At 61.7% G+C, this 18331-nt stretch overlaps 1 protein-coding gene across 1 annotated transcript in view; it reads right to left on the reverse strand.

The window, feature by feature from the left end:
- Window positions 1-4667: 4667 nt before the first annotated feature.
- Window positions 4668-18331, reverse strand: part of SRCIN1 (SRC kinase signaling inhibitor 1) — a 56025-nt gene continuing 42361 nt past the window's right edge. The window contains 13 exon segments of the mRNA XM_030966465.1: window positions 4668-5339; window positions 7483-7620; window positions 12057-12209; window positions 12352-12506; window positions 12629-12878; window positions 13491-13785; window positions 14656-14803; window positions 15270-15400; window positions 15809-15984; window positions 16427-16605; window positions 17295-17338; window positions 17458-17550; window positions 18088-18331. Of these exon segments, the coding sequence (XP_030822325.1) occupies window positions 5220-5339; window positions 7483-7620; window positions 12057-12209; window positions 12352-12506; window positions 12629-12878; window positions 13491-13785; window positions 14656-14803; window positions 15270-15400; window positions 15809-15984; window positions 16427-16605; window positions 17295-17338; window positions 17458-17550; window positions 18088-18331 (2126 nt within the window). The 3' untranslated portion in view covers window positions 4668-5219.

The following is an 18331-nucleotide window of genomic DNA, read 5'->3' on the forward strand; positions in this document are numbered from 1 at the left end:
AACCTGCTGGGGACCCTGGGGGTCTCGGTGTCGCAGACCCTTGGGGACCCTGGGGACATCAGGGTCAGTGACCCCTGCCCTGGGGGACCATTGGGACATCGGGGTCAGTGACCCCTGCCCTGGTGACCTCGATGACAGACCCCTGCCCTGGGGACCCTGGGGGCTCCCCATGCCCTGAGGGCCTTGGGGGTCCCATCCCAGAGACCCCCCCATGTGCTGGGGTCCCTTGGGGACCTCAGCGCTGTCACCCTCACCTGGGGGGGCTCTGCTGAGCGGGGGGCGCCGGGGAGGGGGTGGCACTGAGGGGGACACCGGCGGCGGGGGGGACACTGCCACCCTTTACCCCCCGCGAGCCCTGTGCCCCCCAGGCACGTCCTGGGATGTCCCTGTCCCCTCCCGTCGCTGTCCCCTTCCTGCCCCCAGGCCAGAAGCACTTTAGGAAGGGAGTTTGGGGACCCCGGCCTGGCCACGCGGGGACACAAGTGCCACCACCTCGGTGGCCTGGTGTCACACCCTGTCACCGTCTCTCCGTGTCGTTCTCATACGTTATGCAAATATTTGCTGTAAAGTCGATGGTTTTTCTTTTCTTTTTGATTTTTTGGGTTTTTGTTGTTCGTTTCCCCCTGTAAATACCGGCCCTGCCCGTGTAACATATCCCAAAGGATTTATATGGATTTTTTAAGAAGTTTTGCTCAGCGGAAAGGCCAGCCCCGAGCAGGGGACGTGCTGGACCAGTGGTGACTTTTTAAAACCCTCCTGCATGTCCCCCCCAAACCCCTTCCCACCCCCATTCCCGGCCCGGTCAGGATCTGCAAAACTGCAAAAAAAGCCCCAAACCAACCCAAAAAATCCCCCCTGCTTTGCCCCCCCACCTCCATTCTATATATTGGAAATAAACTGGTTATTCAAGGTTTTGTTGGTATTAATTCCCTTTTTTTTTTGGCAGGCAGGGACCTCAAGTTCCTGGTGCTGGGAATTTTTATTCCTGGGTTTATCCATGGGAGGATAAATCTCATTTTCTCTGAGCCTGTGGGGAGGAAATAACAGAATTGGGGATGCCCCATCCCCATCAAAATTCTCAGTTTTCAATTTATCAGATTTCTCAATTTCTCAAATTTCTCAATTCCCAATTTCTCAAAATTCAGGGAGAGGGGGTAAAAATGAGCGAAAAAATCGCCAGAAAAAGACAAAAAAAGAGAAAAAAAAAAAAAAAAAGGTAATTTTATTAAAGCCAGACACTCTGATAGAAAAGAAAAATTATAAAGGGAAAAAGGAAAATAATAAAAAGCAACCCTTTTTTCACGGGAATTACAACGGTCACACACAACTACCCATGGCATCCACGGTGACACGGGGGACACAGCGCGGGGGTGGCACAGGGTGGGGGCGTCCCCTCCCTCCCCTGCCCCGCTTTTCCCCTGTGAGAGGCTTTTTTTTTAATGTTTTTCTTCTTTTTTTTCCTTTTTTTTTTCCTCCATTTTCTACTCTTTTTTGTACTTTTTGTTCCTTTTATTTCCTTTTTAAAACAGTTCACGAGAAAATTCATGCGGAAGAGAGAGAGAGAGAGACACACGACGGCGTAGAAACCCCAAAACAGCCTCTAAGGAGAACCAGAAATTCCTTGTTTTTCCTTTTTTTTTGGCATTTTTTTTTGCTTTTTCTTCTCAGTTTGTCCTTTTTATTTGTCCTTTTCAGAGTCGTAGCCTTTTTTGTTTGTTTGTTTTGAAACAACATCCAGACGAGTAAAGCGGGGAGCGCATGCAGCGGGCGCCTCCGACACATGCACGATGCAGGCAGCGCTTGGGTTTGGGCTTTTTTTGTCATTTTTACACATTTTCCTCTTTTTTTTTAAAAATCATTTTTTAAATATTTTTTTCCTGGTCTGAACCAGAATCGAGTTGTTTTGTTGTTGATTTTGATTTTTTTTTGGTGTTTCTTTTGTTGTTGTTTTCTTGCTTCAGCGAGGGATTTGCACGATGCCATGAAGGGGACGGACGCACACGCACGCGGGGACATCACGCTCACGGGGACACCAGCCGGAAAAGGGGACACTGGGGGGGGGTTGGGGACAGCTTGGGACCTGCCACCCCCTCACCCGGCGCTGCCACCCTCTGGTTTGTCACTGTCACCTCCCTGCTCTGAGCCAGCGGCACCGAGCGGGGAGGGGTGGCTTGGGGACAAAGTGGGGCTGGGAAAAGGGACAACCCCCCCCCAAAATCGGTGACAGCTTGGGGACACTAAGGTGGGGACACCGTGGTGGGGACACTGAGGACAGCCCCCTCCAGTGTCATTTTTGTCATGGAGGGTGGCAATTGTCACCTCCTCACGTGGGTGTCCCAACAGAGGCGGCACTTGTCACCCCCCCCATGACATTTTTGAGGGTGTCCACAAGGGGGCGGCACTTGTCACCCCCTCCCCGTCGTTTTTGAGGGTGTCATTTTGGGGTGGCACTTGTCACCCACGCCACGTATGTGTCCCCAAAGAGGTGTCAATTGTCACCCCCATGACATTTCTCTGGGGTGTCCCCATGGAGGATGGCAATTGTCACCTCCTCATGTAGACGTCCCAATGGAGGTGGCACTTGTCACCCTCCCATGACATTTTTGAGGATGTCCACGAGGGGGCGGCACTTGTCACCGCCTCATGTAATTTCTGCGCGTGTCACCACAAGGGTGGCGATTGTCACCCCCCATGACATTTTTGAGGGTGTCATAAAGGAGGATGGCATTGTCACCTCCATCTGGGCGTCCCCAAGGGGGTGGCATTGTCACCTCCTATGTGGGTGTCCCCAAGGGGGTGGCATTGTCACTTCCATCTGGGTGTCCCCAAGGGGGTGGCATTGTCACCTCCAGCCAGCAGAGCTCAGGAGCTGTCACCGCGCTCCCCCTGGGGTGACACAAGGTGACAGGAGGTGACACCGCGGGACAGGGGAGGGGACAGCGCCAGGCGCCACCACCTGCTCGGCCCCGGGAGCTGCGGCTTTGCTACAGAGAATTTACTTTGGTACCGAGAACAGAAATTAATTAAAAACGAAATGAATTCCAAACGCGTCAGTGACTGCTATTGCTGCTGGCACTGGGGGCGGGCGGGGGTCCCCAGGGCCACCAGGGGACACCTGGGGACCCCCGGGGACAGGGACAGAGGGCGAGGACTCAGCGCGAGGGCGACGAAGCCGCTCTGTGAACCACGAGGAGCTCTAAACCTAAGCAGGGATTTTAAATCCACCCCCTAAATAATACCGGACGTGATTTATTTATTTCTCTTCTTTTTCCTTTTTTTTTAAGGTTTTTTTTTTTTAGGTTTTTTTCCCCTCTTTAAATATTTATATATAGATTTATATTACGTATATTATATATATATAATATGTAAATATATTTTTTAAAACAATATAAAATGTTAAGACACTTCACTTAAATGTAAAGAGTTGCTTTTTTTGCAATCCAAAGAAATTGCATCATGATTTTTTTTTTCATTTTTTTTCCTTTCTTTTTTTTGGTCTTTTTTTTTTGGTTTTTTGTTCTTTTTTGTGTGTGTTTTCTCTTTGTTATTCAAAAAAAGGCTCTCGTTTCTTCTGTACAAAAATGATCGAGATAAAAAAAATCAAAAAAACAAAACAAAAAATCAGAGGAGGGGGGAAAAGGAAGAAAAAAGGAATTGAAATTTAAAAAAACCCAAAAATAATCAACCCAAGGACGAAACAGAGAATGGAAGGAGTGATTGGATCTTGTGCTGCACACACAGAGCACACGCACACACACACCTGGGCACACCTGGGCACACCTGGGGTACATATGGTACACCTGGCTGCACCTGGAGTGCACCTGGGCACAGCTGGATACACCTGGGGCACACCTGGGCACACCTGGACACAGCTGGGTACACCTGGGGCACACCTGGGCACAGCCCAGTGCGCCTGGAACCACCTGTGGAGCACCTGGGCCCACCTGGAGTACACCTGGGCACACATGGGGCCCACCTGGAGCACACCTGGCCACAGCTGGCTGCACCTGGAGCACACCTGGGCACAGGTGTGTACAGCTAGGACACACCTGGGGCATACCTGGGCACACCCGGAGTGTACCTGAGTACACCTGGAGCCCACCTGGGCACACCTGGGGTGTACCTGTGGCACACCTGGGCACACCCGGAGTGTACCTGAGCACACCTGGAGCCCACCTGGGCACACCTGGGGTGTACCTGTGGCACACCTGGGCACACCTGACCCAGCCACGCTGCAGGGAGGCGGCCACGGGCGCCCCGCCCTCTCCCCCCAGGCCAGGCAGGGCCGGGGCTGCTCCCCCGGGGCTTCGGGCCCCTGTCCCGCCCGCCCGTCCCCACCGGGAGCGGCCAGAGCCGCGGCCGAGCGCCCCCAGCCCCGGCATCACCGCACCCCGCTCGGTGCCGGACCCCTCCCCAATTCACACCCGCGCCCTGCGGCCCCTGCGGCACTCCCGGGGCCCCCCCGGTCCCCCTCGAGGGGACGCGGCGGTGACGGCGGCGGTGACAGCGGCGCGGGATGTCCCCGAGCCCCGCGGGGTCCCCGAGCCCTCGGCCCCGCCGGCCGCCCACCGGCGAGCCCTGGCCGGAGCTGGCCTCTCCTCCTGCGGGGACAGCGCCGCCGCTCCCGGGGCGCTCGGGGGCCGCTCCGGGGGTCGCTCCGGGGGTCGCTCCGGGGGCCGCTCCGGGGGTCGCTCCGGGGGTCGCTCCGGGGGTGTCCTCGGCCGCCGCTGCTTGCCGGTTTTCCGCGCGGTGGGAGCTGGAAGCTGCTCCTGGCTGGACGCTGGTGGGGGGAAGCTCTGAGAGCTCTTAAATAAACAAAAAAAACCAAAAAAAAACCAAAAAAGGAGGGGAGGGAAAAGGGGAGAAAAAGAGAGGGGGGACCAAACCAACAGCGATCCAAAGGGGAGGAGAAAAAAAGGAGAAAAGGAGGAAAAAAAAGAGAGAGAGAGAAACAGAAAGTGGCTGGTTGGCCATGGCGGAGCGGGAGGGGACACAGAGGTCGGGCCGAGGCGCGGCACAGGCGAGACAACAAAAGTTCGTTTGGCGGAGCGGAGGCGACAAAAACATGGATCAAACAGAAAGAGGAGGGGACACAGGTGGCGGATTCCCTCCAGAGCGCCTCAAGGAGAAGCCAAGTCCCAGGGAGGAAGAGGAGCCCGAGGAAGAGAGGAGGAGCCCCCCGGAGCAGGAGAGCGGCCGGGCGGAGCTGGCAGGGGCGCTCAGAATGAGATGGAGGAGTTCCTGGCCCCAAAGGAAGTCAATACGGGGATGGATGTTCTGCCAGCTGCGGGTTTTTCTGAGGGGGAGGTCTCACTGGCCTCTTTAGATGGTCTAGTGGCCTGGAAAGAAAAGCAAGATTCAAGGAGGACGAGGAGGAGGAGAAAGGGGTGGAAAGTCTGAAGAAAAATAAAGAAAAAGCTAAAAAAAAAAAAAAAAAAAGACGAAAGAAAGGAATAAAAAAAGAGGAAAAAACCAACAAAAACAAGGACAGGAGAAACCCAAGAACAACCGAGAAGCAAAGGGAGCTCGTTCAGAAGCAGCACTGAGTCAGGCCTGAGGTCAAGCAGCTGGAAAAGGGCCACCACAAAGAGCGCGACAAGAGCGGGTCCCACGCGTCACTGCACGGGCAGGGGACGGCCCCGAGAGGAAAGGACGGACGGACGGACAGACGGGCACGCGGACACACAGGCACACACAGCCGGGGGCACAGGGGACACGGGGGAGGCACAGGGGGGACAAGAAGGGCAGCGTTAGAGCGGGCACAGCCCCCGGGGCAGCGCCCGAGGGCGGCCGTGCCCACCCTGTCCCTGTCCCTGTCCCTGTCCCCGCCGTGCCAGGGGCCACGGGCACAGCCCGACCCCGCTCGGGAGGGACACCGGGAATCCCCCAGGGATGGGGAGAGGGATTTGGGGTCCTCCAGCCCCGCCTCACCCCTACTGAGGGGCTGGGCTGCAGGAGAGAGGGGCGGACACCCCCAAATCCTGCACGGGGACAGAAGTGACAGAAAAGCCCCGCTGAGGCCACCCCAGCGAGGGCCGTGGGGACAGAGGTGTCGCCAAGGCGGTGACATCGAACAGCCGGGGCTGTGCTGCTGGGTGACCCCCAGGGGAGGGGACCTGGTGGCCTCACAGGGCCAGGAGATGCTTCCAGGCCCCTCAGGTTGGTCGGGTGTCCAGTCCAAGGGGAATCCAGAGGGAATCGCCTGCCCCTCCCTGATTCCATGGGGTGGGACAATCCCGCACACCACAGGGGACACTCAGGGACACCTCGAGCTTGAAAAACTTCAAGAAAACCCCCAAAACCTCCAAAAACCTCCAAAAACCTCAAAAACCCTCGAAAAAACTCTGCCCTGGGGAGGTTTTTCCACTGGGAAGGGAGCAGCCGAGGTGGGGTTTTGACCCTTTTTGCCAGCAGGTGCCCGTTTTGCTCATTCCACATTTTTTCCCCCCCAAACCCTGCTGCGAGGAGCTGGGAAATCCTTTGGTTTGTCTGGTGGGTCTGACAGATGCACGGAGAAGAGCAGGATTGGGTTTATTGCACGGTTTGGGGGCGGAGAAGGGCTCAAGACACAGAGCAGGGGCAGAGCTGGGGTCAGGGTGAACCCGCCCGTGGTGCTGCTGCCCAGCCAAGGGGAAAGGGGCGCTGGGAGGGGGGGACAGGCCAGCAGGGAGGCGGGGAGGCCACCCAAGCGGCCGTGATCCCCTGGCCTGTGGCCCGGGCCAGCTGGGAATGCACGGCCAGCGCTGGGGTGACAGCAGGGACAGAGGGGGGACCCCGGAGCTGCCCCCGGGGTGGGTTGGGAGGGGTCAGTGCTGGCTGCTGGGGATGCTCCATGGCACCCCAAACGCTTCTCTCCCAGCTGCTGTGGCCCGCTCACCCTGTCCCCACAGTGCCACCACCCCGCCTGGGACCCCCAAGCTGCTTCTGGGGGGGCACGGGGGGGTCCCGGCTCCCCAGAACCTCCCCGGGCACGGAATCCCCATCCCCACGTGGCCCTGCCGCACTCATCAGCGCGGCCGAGGAGGCGGCGCTGTCCCCTGGGGTGAGGGGACAACCTGGGGCTCAGCCACTCCCTCAGGGTGACACCCAGGGCTGGGGACAAACCCTTCAGCCTCCCCCCACGGCGAGGACGAGTTTGTGACTCTCTCGTGTCCTAGGGCGGGCACAGAGTGTGACAAGAGCCCCTCCCGCGCCGCCACCACCGCGTCCCTTTGTCCCCAACCCTGCTGGGCTCAGCCGAAGCCAAGAAGGCACCAAGGACGAGAGGATGCAGTCCCAGAACTCATCCCCGGCTCCGGTGTGCCCGGTTCGGGTGTGCCCGGCTCGGGTGTGCCCGGCTCGGACCGTGCCCGGCTCGGGCCATGTCCAGCTCGGGTGTGCCCGGTTCGGGTGTGCCCGGCTCGGACCGTGCCCGGCTCGGGCCGTGCCCCCGGCAGTGCCAGGGCGGCGGGCAGCCCCGGGGCGGCTCTAGGGGTGGAGTACCTGCTGCTGGCCCTGGATCCGCATGTACTCCATGCGCTGCTTGATGTGCTTGCCCTTGTCGGGGCTGCCCTGCTGGCCCTGCTTCAGCCGCGACGCCGGATTCACCACCTTCATGGCCGGGATGGAGACGCCACCGCTCTGCCGGGACACAAAACCCAGGGGGAAAGGGTTAAAATCGGCCGGCGGAGCCCTGGCCGGCACCGCTGGGCGCCCGGAGCTGCGCCGCCCCTGCCAGCACAGCCCGAGGGGACAAGGCCGGGCCACGACCGGGTCACCGGCTCGCCCTGAGCTCCGAACCCCGCCGGGACTTACCGGGAGGCACCCGGGAGGGAGTTTGGGGAGACACGGCAAACACCGGGACACCGAGGGCGGGACAGGACAGCCCGCGGGGCCGAGAGAGGGGGAAAGAGGCGGCGGCAGGCAGAAGCAGATTCCAGGTGGGAACGGCGGCAGTGGGAGTACAGAGGAGTTTATTTACTGTGCACAGGTGAGGATACATAGACGGCAGTGCCACACCCCCCCGTGTCCCCTCCCGTGCCAGGGTCCCCTCCTGCCTGCCCTGTTCCAGCCCAGGTTGGGGAATCCCTGGCTCAGGTGCAGCCCTGGCATCCTCCCGGGGGGAACACGGGGGATTCCCGCACCCCGCAGCACGAGGAAATCATCAAAGGATGGAATTTCCTCAGCTGGAAGGGACCCACGAGGATCAGAGTCCAAATCCCAGCCCTGGTGAGCCCCACAAGTGCCTGTGCCACGCCATCCCCAGCATTCCAGCGCTGGGAATCTTCCCCGGAATGTGACACCAGCCCCTCCCTGCCCTACCCCGCCTTAGGACTGACCCTTCACAGCCTCTCCCGCCTCACCCTGAGCCTGGCTTTGCCCCAGCCCCAGCCACAAATCCATCCCACAGCTCCACTTCCCCTTTCCCGGGAAAAAAAATACTGGGAGAAATTGCAGCTTCAGCCCTGTTCACCCAGCGAGAGCCCCCCGAGGAGGGAGAGAACAGCTCCAAATGGAAAAGGAGATTTATTCCCCAGCGCTGGCTGTTAATAAAGGAGCAGGTTGTCGTTGCAGAGGAGCTCAGGGCATTTTTCCCCTCCCTGTTTTTTTCTCAGATATTCAGCTGGATTCCAGCAGAAAGCAATTTGGGATGGCTTCAGGGAGCTCGTGCTGTGCTTTAATTAGGAGAAACATCTGCCAGGCTCCGGTTGCTGCTCGTTAGGAGAGGGATTTTATGGAAAATGGTGAAACTGAGAGCGGTGCTTCTGCACCAGCCCTGGCCAACCCCGTGGGATGCTCTTGGACCCCGTGGGATGCTCATAGACCCCATGGGATGCTCATAGACCCTGTGGGACACTCGTGGATCCCGTGGGATGCTCTTGGACCCCGTGGGATGCTCCTGGATCCCGTGGGATGCTCTTTGACCCTGTGGGATACTCGTGGATCCCGTGGGATGCCCATCCTGGACCTGGTGCTCCAAAATCCTGCCAGGGCAGAAGAAACCACCTCATCCAGGATCTAATTTCAGGATGGAATCATCCAGCACCACTCGGCACTGTCTCCCTTCCAGCTCCTGCCTCGCTCACTCCTGCCCTTCCCAAAGCCCTCCAAGTGTCAGGGAGAAGAGGAAGATTCTCCAGCTCGGCTCTGCCTGGAGGTGGAGTCACAGAGAGGGAGCAGGCAGAGGAAGAGACATCAGAGTGAATCCAGGGCAGAGCAGGGCACGGGGGAGAAGAGAAAATGAACCTGGGGAGTGCCGAGGGGCAGCTGCGGCTTGGGGAGCAGCGCTGGCTTGGTCCTGCTCGGAAAGGGGCTCTTGGCAGCGCCTTCCTTGGCCTGGCTGAGGTCCAGCGCGGTGTCACCGTCGCAGCCTCCGTGCCCGAGGTCCCCCAGGCTCCTCCCGGCGTCCTCGCATCCCGGCGCGTCCTTGGGAAACGCGAATTCCACGGCGGGGTGGCTGCTGATCTCGCTGATGGTCATTTCCAGCTCGCGGATGGTTTCCTCCAGGCTGTCCAGCCTCTGGTAGGTGTCCTCGTAAATCTCCTTTTTGCTCGGGGCCGCCGGGTTCAAGTGGCCTCTGCAGAGCCCCTCCGACGCTTTCCCCGCCGCTCCGGGGTCGGCCCCGGCAGCCGGAGCCCCTCCGTCCCAGCCCGGCGGTGCCGCGGCGTGGCTGGACCGGGCCGGGATCCGCTCCAGGGGCGGCTGCTCCGCCCGGGAAGGTCCCGCTGCCCTCGGGGCGGGGTCCCTGCCCGCGGGAACCCCGGGATGTGCCCCCGGACGGGCCGGCGGGCTCTCCTCCCTCCATGCGGCCTTGGCAGCCCCAGCGGAGTGTCCAGGAGCGAGCCTGGCTCCCCTTTGGGAGTCCCCATGGCCGGCGGGAATTGGGGGAATGATCCCGGCACCCACGGAGGGGAGGGCGGCCTCCGCAGCTCCGGCACCTTCCCCGCGGCTCCGAGGAGGCTGCGCAGCCTCGGCACTCTGGGGACAAGCCTTGTCACCGCCTCCTGGCCTGCCGGCAGCGTCCAGAGCCGCGTCCCCTCTTTGTCCCCCATTTTATCCCTCGGGAAAGGCGGGGCTGCCGAGGGAAGCGCCCGGGATGCGCTGCCGGGGGGCTGCGGGGCCGGAGGGGGTTCCTGGGCCAGCGGGGACTGTGGGGAGCTGCCAGGAGCCGCCGCACGGCCTCTCCTTGTCCCCTCGGGCGGCAGCTGCCCTGCTGCTGCTGCTGCGCTGCCCAGCGCCACCCACAGCTCTGGCTCGGCTTCGGGGCTCGGCGGCTCCGATACCCACTCGGTGAGCACGATCTGGGGCAGGGAGAACGCCCTGCTGGCCGGGGCTGCCGGCGCCAGCGGCTCCTAGGTAGAGAATTCAGACAGGTTAGGGGCCAGGCGGCAGCGGGGTTTGCCTGGGAGGCACCACGGGGTGCCACAAACTCCTGGACTCTCCCCACACCAGCACTTCTGGGCACTGGGAGTTCCAGGTGGGAGTTTGAGAAGGGAGGGAGGCTCAGCTCCCTCCGGCCCATCCCATACATCCCAGTGGGATTCACGGCATGGACAGGGGCTGGAGGGGATTGCTCAGCTCCCTCCTCCAGCCCTGACATCCCACAGGGATCCACAGCATGGACAGGGGATGGAAAGGGGTGTTCAATTCCCTCCTGTCCAGCCCTGACACCCCACAGGGACCCAGAGCACGGACAGGGAATGGAAGGGGATGTTCAGCTCCCTTCTCCAGCCCTGACATCCCAGTGGGACCCACAGCATGGACACGAGCTGGAAAGGGATGTACAATTCCCTCCTGCCCACCCCACACATCCACCAGGACTCACGGCACTGGTAGGGAATGGAGGGGAAGCTCAGTTCCCTCCTGTCCAACCCTGACATCCCATTGGAGCAAAAAACTTCGAATCAAAAACCAAGCACCGGGCTCTGCTCCAACCCTTCCCTTTCCGTGCCCTCGGGGCGGGGTCTCCCCTGCACCGCCCGCCCCCGGTGCCGTGAGAGCGGCGGGCGCCGCCCGTGCCGTGCCCGGTGCGGTGCGGGGGTGCCCGGGAGCCGCGGCCGCGGGTTAGTGCTGGCTCCGGTGCCGTGTCAGTGCCGGGAGCGAGGCGGTGAGGACAGAAGGTGGTGATTAGTCGGTTAAATCAGAGAAAAGCAGCAGAAGTGAGCTGAGAGGAGGCAGAGGAGGAAGGTGAGAGCGCAGCCCGTGGAGCCGTTACCTTCCGTCCTTCGGCTGCCACCGCGGCTCCGAGGGGCCACGGCTCGGAGTGGCCCGGGGACGCGGCCTCGAGGGGGTCACAGCGGGGCACGGGGAGGAAAGGGGAGGCTGAGCTCCGCTGAAACACCTGGGGAGTCAAACACGGCCGTTGGAGCGAGGGAGGGGTGACCTGGGCCTGCAGCAGGGTCACGGCCTGAGCGGGGCTCGCAGCAGCTGGGGTGCTGGCAGCTGGCAGGGACAGAGGCAGCGCTGTCCCCTGTGCTGCTGGCAGGGCCACTTGTCCCCTGTGCTGCTGGCAGGGCCACCGTCCCCTGGCCAGCAGTGTCACCGTCCTCTGGCCAGCAGAGTCCCTGGTCCATTCTGGCAGCATCACTGGTCCAGTTCCCCTGCCTGCAGCATCATCACCTGTCCCCTGTGTCATCGCCTGTCCCACACCTGCACCACGCCCAGTTCTCCTCCCTCCTGCAGGAAAACCAACCAAAAGGCCATCCAAGGAAAACCGTCCAAGGAAAAACCCTGTCCCCACTGGAGCACCTGAACGGTGCTCAAACCCAGGTGAGTCTGGCTTAAATCCCAGGGTGGGAGGGAAGTGCAGAAGGAGCACCCAGGTGTGCATCACCCAGCTGTGCATCACCCAGCTGTGACACACCTGTCCCCGGCAGTGCCACCGCTCTGTCCCTGCGGACCTGGGCAGATCAGGGACCCCGGCGCGGTGCCGGTGCCATCACAACTCCGACCCCCCCCACCCCGAGCTGTCCCCCGAGCAGAAGGGCGGGGCGGTGTCACCTGCGGGGCGGTGTCACCTGCGGGGCGGTGTCACCTGCGGGCGGGGTCCCGGGGTCCCGCCCCCCTCCCGCGCTCACCTCCAGCTCGGCGATGATCCGGTCCTCGTCGTCGTCGTCCTTGACGGCCGAGGCGATGATGGGCGGGGTGGAGGCGGGCCGGACCACCTCGGACACCGCCCGCCTCAGCTTCACCTGCGGCTTCGGCGTCTCCAGCTCCTCCGACTCCGCCTTCTGCCGGGGGGAGCGGGGCCGTGAGGGCCGGGGGCACCGGGGGGCACCGGGGGGCACCGGGAGGCACCGGGAGGCACAGGGGGACACGGAGGGACACCGGAAGGGGTCGCGCTGCCCATCCCAGCCCAGCCACCATCCTCACCTTCATAAAGCCGGGCTCCTTCTTGCTGGTGACGATGACCTCGCCGCTGCGGGTCGTGGTCAGCCCGTGCGACGAGGGGAAGCTCCGGCGGGGCGGGGGAGGCGGCGGCGACTTGGAGGGTTTCTCGGTGCGGTACCGCGGCACCGTCAGCTCGTCTGGGCACAAAGGGAGCTCTGAGGGGCCCTGCCCCTCTCCTCCAACCCCCCCGCCTCGCAGACAGCACCGCGCACCCCCAGCCTCGCCTCTGGAGGTGCCCCCGTCCCTCCCCACCCCGTACCTGAGCCCCGGCGGCCGTTGGGGTCCCCTTTGCCCCCCGATTTGGGGGTGTGCTGTGGCTTGGAGGGTTTGTGCTCGGGCGTGGAGGCGGCGCTGCCGCTGCCCGGGGTTTGTTTGTGCTTGGCTGCGAATTCCAGGTCGGGGATGGCCTTCATGAGCTCGGCCTGCGTCTCCTCCAGGAGCCGGTTGATGTCCTTGGCGCTGTACTGGGTCAGCGCCGCCCGCTTCTCCTCCCAGTCCCGCTCGGCCGCCTGCGGACACAGAGCCGGCTCCAGCCCCGTCCCTGGCGGGCAGGACGCGACCCCAGAGCCCCGTGACACCCCCTGACCCGCTGCGAGGAGCTGGGGGCGGATTTTTACCCCAGTTCCCAAATTTCACAGAATTACCAGGTTGGGAGAGACCTTCAAGATCATCGAGTTCAGCCCAGCCCCAACACCTCAACCAAACCCTGGCACCCAGTGCCACAACCGGGCTTTGTTAAACACACCCAGGGATGGGGACTCCACCACCTCCCCGGGCAGAACATTCCAGAACTTTATCACCTTCCTGTAAAAAACTTTTTCCTGATATCCAACCCAAATTTCCCTCGGTGCAGCTCGAGGCTGCGTGCTCTGGTTCTGTCAGTTCCTGGAGAAGGAGCCCAGCCCCAGGTGAGCACAGGCACCTCTCAGGAGCTGTGGAGGGTGATGAGGGCACCCCCGAGTCTCCTTCTCTCCAGGCTGAGCACCCCCAGCCCTCATGCGACCCCTCTGCAGCAGAGGGGCTGCCAGCGCTCCTCCACCAAGGAGCACCATTCCCATTTTCACCTTCCCAGAGCCTCCTGAGGAGCCCCCCGAGCTGACGCCCCCCGGCTGGGCCCTCACCTCCACGGACACCACTTTGTCCGCGCTCTTCTTGCTGGGGGTCTCGGGCCCCGTCTGCGTCTTGGCGGGCACCATCTCCGGGGCTCGTGAGGGGTTATTGCTCTTGCCAGGATGGCTCTGGGGCTGGGGGGCGAAGCCCAGGGGCTCGGGGGTGCCCGTCAGGTGGTGCAGGCTCACGGGAGGGCTGGTGGGCATCTCCAGCTCCAGCCCTTTGCTGAAATCCGCCTCCGGGGCCACCTTCTTGGGCGACTGGCTCAGGCTGCTGGGCGAGCTCCACACGCCCTCGTCCACTTGTCTAGGGCAGAGCGGAGGCACTGAGGGGCCGAGGGGCACGGCGAGGGCACAAAATCCCCATTTCCTCAAGGCTGAGGTGCCCTGGGCATGGCGTGGTGCTGGTTTGGGGGGCCTGCCCACTCTCTTGAGCTCGGCAGGACATGGGATCCCTCCAAACCCTTCCCCTGCTCCAGATCCGGCTGGAGCCGCCCTTGGGATTGAGGATTTACTCGGGATGAGGGCGCTGCAGGATCCTACAGGCTCGTTTCCCTGGGAAACCGGGCTAGAGCAGAGCCTGGGGCCATCCCGAGGGAGGGCGGCCGGCCGGGAGCCGTCCCTAATGGGATCCTAATGGGATCGAGCAGGTGAAATCCACCCCGCAGCGGCTCCGGGAGAGGATTTTTCTCTGGCTGAGGATTTTTTCCACCACAGAACAGCGCCCTGCTCCTCGGGAAAGAGGTTTCTGCTCAGGCCAAGGGCTGTGTGTCTGTCCTGATGTAAAATCTGCTTTATTCCCAAGGAAAAATGAAGTTTGTGTCAAAAGAGGGGGTCCCACACACACCTGGAAAGGGCTGAGGGTGTTTTGGGGGTCCTTCAGCAGAAAAATGAGGCTTTTGCCAAAAAGGGTTCCCACCCACTCCTGGAGAGGACCGTGAGGGTGTTTTTGGGGTGCTTTAGCAGAAAAAGGAGGCTTTTATGAAAAGAGGGGGGCCCTGGAAAGGACTGAGGGTATTTTTGGGGTCCTTTTTTTGGGGTCCTTCAGCAGAAAAATGATAATTTTGTGCACAGCCCTCAGATGCCCTCCCGCCCCGAGAGTTTGGGATGCGCGGAGAGGAGGCGGCGCAGTGGGGACAAAGGGACACCGAGGGGTGGCCGCGCCCTCGGGGCTCACCTGCGGATCTGGGCCAGGCTGTCGGTGACGGTCTTGCAGCGCTTGAGGAGCCCGTCCAGGCGGTTGGGCTCCTCCTTGAGGAACTTGACGGCCTCCACCTCCACCCGCAGCACCACCCGCATCTTGCTCTGCAGGCTGGGGAACTGGGCTGCCAGGGGACACCTCTGTCACCCCTGTGTCCCTCCCGGTGCCCAGCTGGCACCGCCAGGGCAGCCAGGACCGCGTGCCGTGGGTGTCCTGCCAGGTGGGGCGGGGTGGATCCAGGGAAGGTCTGGACTGATGGTCCAGCCCTGCTCCAGCCACCCGAGTTTAGGGTGGAGGTGTCCCCTCCACAGCTGTGGGCACTGCGTGTGGCACTGATGGGTACCTGCGAGGGCAGGGGACCACCCTGGCAGGGCAAACCCACAGATCCGGGGCAGGGAGAACCTGGAGAATCCCAGGGCAAAACACAAATCTAGGAAATCCTGGAGAATCCCAGGGGAAAACACAAATCCAGGAAAACTTGGATCATCCCAAGTGCAAACACAGATCCAGGAGATCCTGGAGCATCCCCAGGCAGGGATGGAGCAGGGAAATGCCAGAAGGTTCCGTTTGCCCCCCCAGCCCCTCCTCACCCTTCAGGTCCGTCAGGGTCTCCCCCAGCTGCTTGAGCACCACGGCCTTTTCCTCCAGCTCCTGCGCCGGGATCAGCCGGTGGTTGTGGGCCAGATCCTTCTGGATCTTCTCCACAGACTTCTCCAGGTCGCTGGGAGGGCAGGAGGAGGGCAGGGGGTCACTGGGGGGTCACTGGGGGGTCACTGCTGGGTCAGGAGGGTGGAGAGCCCCGAGGGCAGCAGCGGGAGAGGGGAACACTGGGCTGGGGACCCCCCCTCACTTGGGGATGTGGTCACCGGGCTGGGGATCTCTCCTTATTCTGGGCTGGGGACCCCTCCTCACTCAGGGATGTGGTCACAGAGCTGGGACCCCTCCTCACGCTGGGCTGGGGACCCCTCCTCACTCAGGGATGTGGTCACTTTGTGGGGACGCTCCTCATGCAGGGCTGGGACCCCCTGATTTGGGGACGTGGTTGCTTCATGGGGACCCCCCATCTCGGTGCCACGCCCTGGGCAGCGCAGAGCTGCTCTGTGCCCCTGTCCGTGTCTCCCGGGCTCACTTGAGCTGCTGGGTGATGAGCTCCTCCTCGTTGAGGTAGCGCAGCCGCTCCTCCTCCACCAAGCTGCGCTGGCGCTGCAGAGGGTCCTCGTGCTTGCGCATCGTGTCCGTCACCCGCACGCTCAGCTCCGTCTCCGTGCGCCGCAGCAGCGACTTCACCGTCTCCTGGTTCTGCAGCTGCGGGGAGGAGGAGGAGGAGGAGCAGGAGGAGGGGTCAGGCTGGGAGAGACCCCCAAGAGGGGAAACGGGTCCGATGAGGGAGCAGCCCTGAGCTGGGCGTGGGGAGGGATCCCTGGGGTTGGATTTGGAAAAGATCCCTGGGGTTGGATTTGGAAAAGATCACTGGAGTTGGATGCAGGAAGGATCCCTGGGCTTGGATTTGGGAAGGATCCCTGGGCTTGGAATGGGAGGGGATTCCTGAGCACAGATTTGGAAGGGATCCCCGAGTTTGGATTCAGGGATGATCCCTGAGTTTGGATTCAGGGAGGATCCCCAGGCTCATCTCCAGGACGGGTCCCCAAGCTCTCCCACACCAGCCCCAGTGCACAAAGGGGATTTTCCCGTCCCAGCCCAGTAAGAGCTGGCTCCGATTCGGGGTCTCCCCTCCCCAGGCGCCCACCTGCAGCTTCTTGAGCTGCTGCAGCTGGTTGCGGAGGTCGCTGGCGTTCTGCTGCAGGTCGTGCAGGTGCAGCTGCATGTGCAGGCGGGTGATGGCCGTGGGCTGCCCCGCCGGGGTGCTGGTGGCCGAGGGCGGTGGCGGCGCAGGCACCGGGGTGCCCATGCCACTGCGGCTGGTGGCTGGGGGGGCAAGCAGAGGCTGCTGAGGGGTTTTGGTGCCCGGTTCTTTTCTTTCCCCACCCAATCCTACAGCTCTGGTGGTGTCCAAAATTTCCCCATCCATGCTAAGCCCACCCTGAGGCCACCCCAGGGCAGCATGGGGGGGTCCCATTGGTTGCCAGTGATGCCTCAGGATTTTAGCTTTTATATTTTTCAAATCCTGTACTGCTTTAGGGAATAATTCTGAAACTCCACGGCCAGTTGGCTGCTGCTCTCCTGTTTTATTCAGACAAGCAATTCCTCTCCAGGCCTATAGCTCAAGGACACCTCACTAACTCAGGCCCCAAAAATATTTTAAAAAGCGAATTGGGGGGGGAACAAAACTGGGAGTAAATTGCTTCATTACCTGAATGTGTAATTGGAGGATTAACCCAAATGACATCAATTAATATCAATTAATTGATACATAAATGGACCAAACTTATAATTGTCTGAAAAACTCGTGGCCATCATGCATTTTGGGTGTAGCCCCTTGGGGAGGCTTTGTCTGCCCTTAACGTACCTGGAGGCCCTTCATTAAATAGATTCACTCTTATTCTCTTAATTCTGGCTTTAGGTAAGCCCAAAAAAGGCATCACCAGCACCTGAGGGGGGGCTGCAGAGCCCACCCTGGGACACCCGCGGGTGCTGCAGGGCCGGGGGTCACTCACACGCTGATGGAGGGGTCCCGCCGTTGGTGGCCTCTGTCTTCTCGCTGAAACCAAAGAGAGGAGGGGGCTGAGTGTGGGCGGGGTTGGTGTCCCTGGGAGGGGGACAAGGACAGACCCCCCAGGAGGGACATCCCTGCCCCCGGGGTCCCAGAGCTGCCCTCACCTGGGGGTCTCGGCCTCGGAGCCGCGGAGCAGCGCGCTCTGCACCAGCCCCGTCAGGCTGGCGATCTGCTTCTCCATGGCCTCCATGCGCTCCCTGCGCCGGGAAAGGGACAGGGACGGGTCACGGGCCGTGTCTGCCACCACGGCCACCCCGCGGCGCTCCTGGCCCTGCTCACAGCCCGGGGCTTGGGGACACGGCTGCCACCAGCTGCAGCCACGCTCCTCATTCCCTGTCTGTGCTCGCATCCAGCCCTCTCCTGGTGCCCGATTCCCCATCCCGGCACTGCGGTGGGGACGGGGCAGCGCCTTCCTCTGCCCCTCCTCCTCCTCCCCCTCCGGTCCATACAAAATCCCCCTGTAGCAAAGCTCAAACCCACCGGGGATCCCAAATCCAAAGGCAACGCAAAACCTGGAACATCCCGGGTACAAACACAAGTCCAAGAAAACCGGGAGCATCCCAGGTGCCAATACCCCAATCCGGGAGATCCTGGAATATCCCAGGTGCAAACACAAACCCAGGACCACCTGGAATATCCCAGGTGCAAACACAACCTGGAGCATCCCAGGTGTAAACACAAATCCAGAACAAGGCGGAGCACCCCAGGTGCAGACACACCACCCCTCCTCTCACCTGGTCTCCGTGTCCTTGGCCGGTCCGGGCGATCCGAAGCCCGAGAGCGGCCGCTCTGCGGGGCCGGGGAACAGCTCGGGGGGCCCGGACGAGCTGGGGTTGCGCGTTTTGCCCACGGGGCTGTCCATGAAGACAGAGGAGCAGGAATCCTTGCGGAAGGACTGACGGACGGGCGAGGACCGGCTGGGCGGGCCCGAGTAGGGGCTGTGCGGGCTCTGCCCGGGCTCCACCATCTTCTGCGGGA

The sequence above is a fragment of the Camarhynchus parvulus genome, chromosome 27, assembly GCF_901933205.1.
Source record: "Camarhynchus parvulus chromosome 27, STF_HiC, whole genome shotgun sequence".
Classification (NCBI taxonomy): domain Eukaryota; kingdom Metazoa; phylum Chordata; class Aves; order Passeriformes; family Thraupidae; genus Camarhynchus; species Camarhynchus parvulus.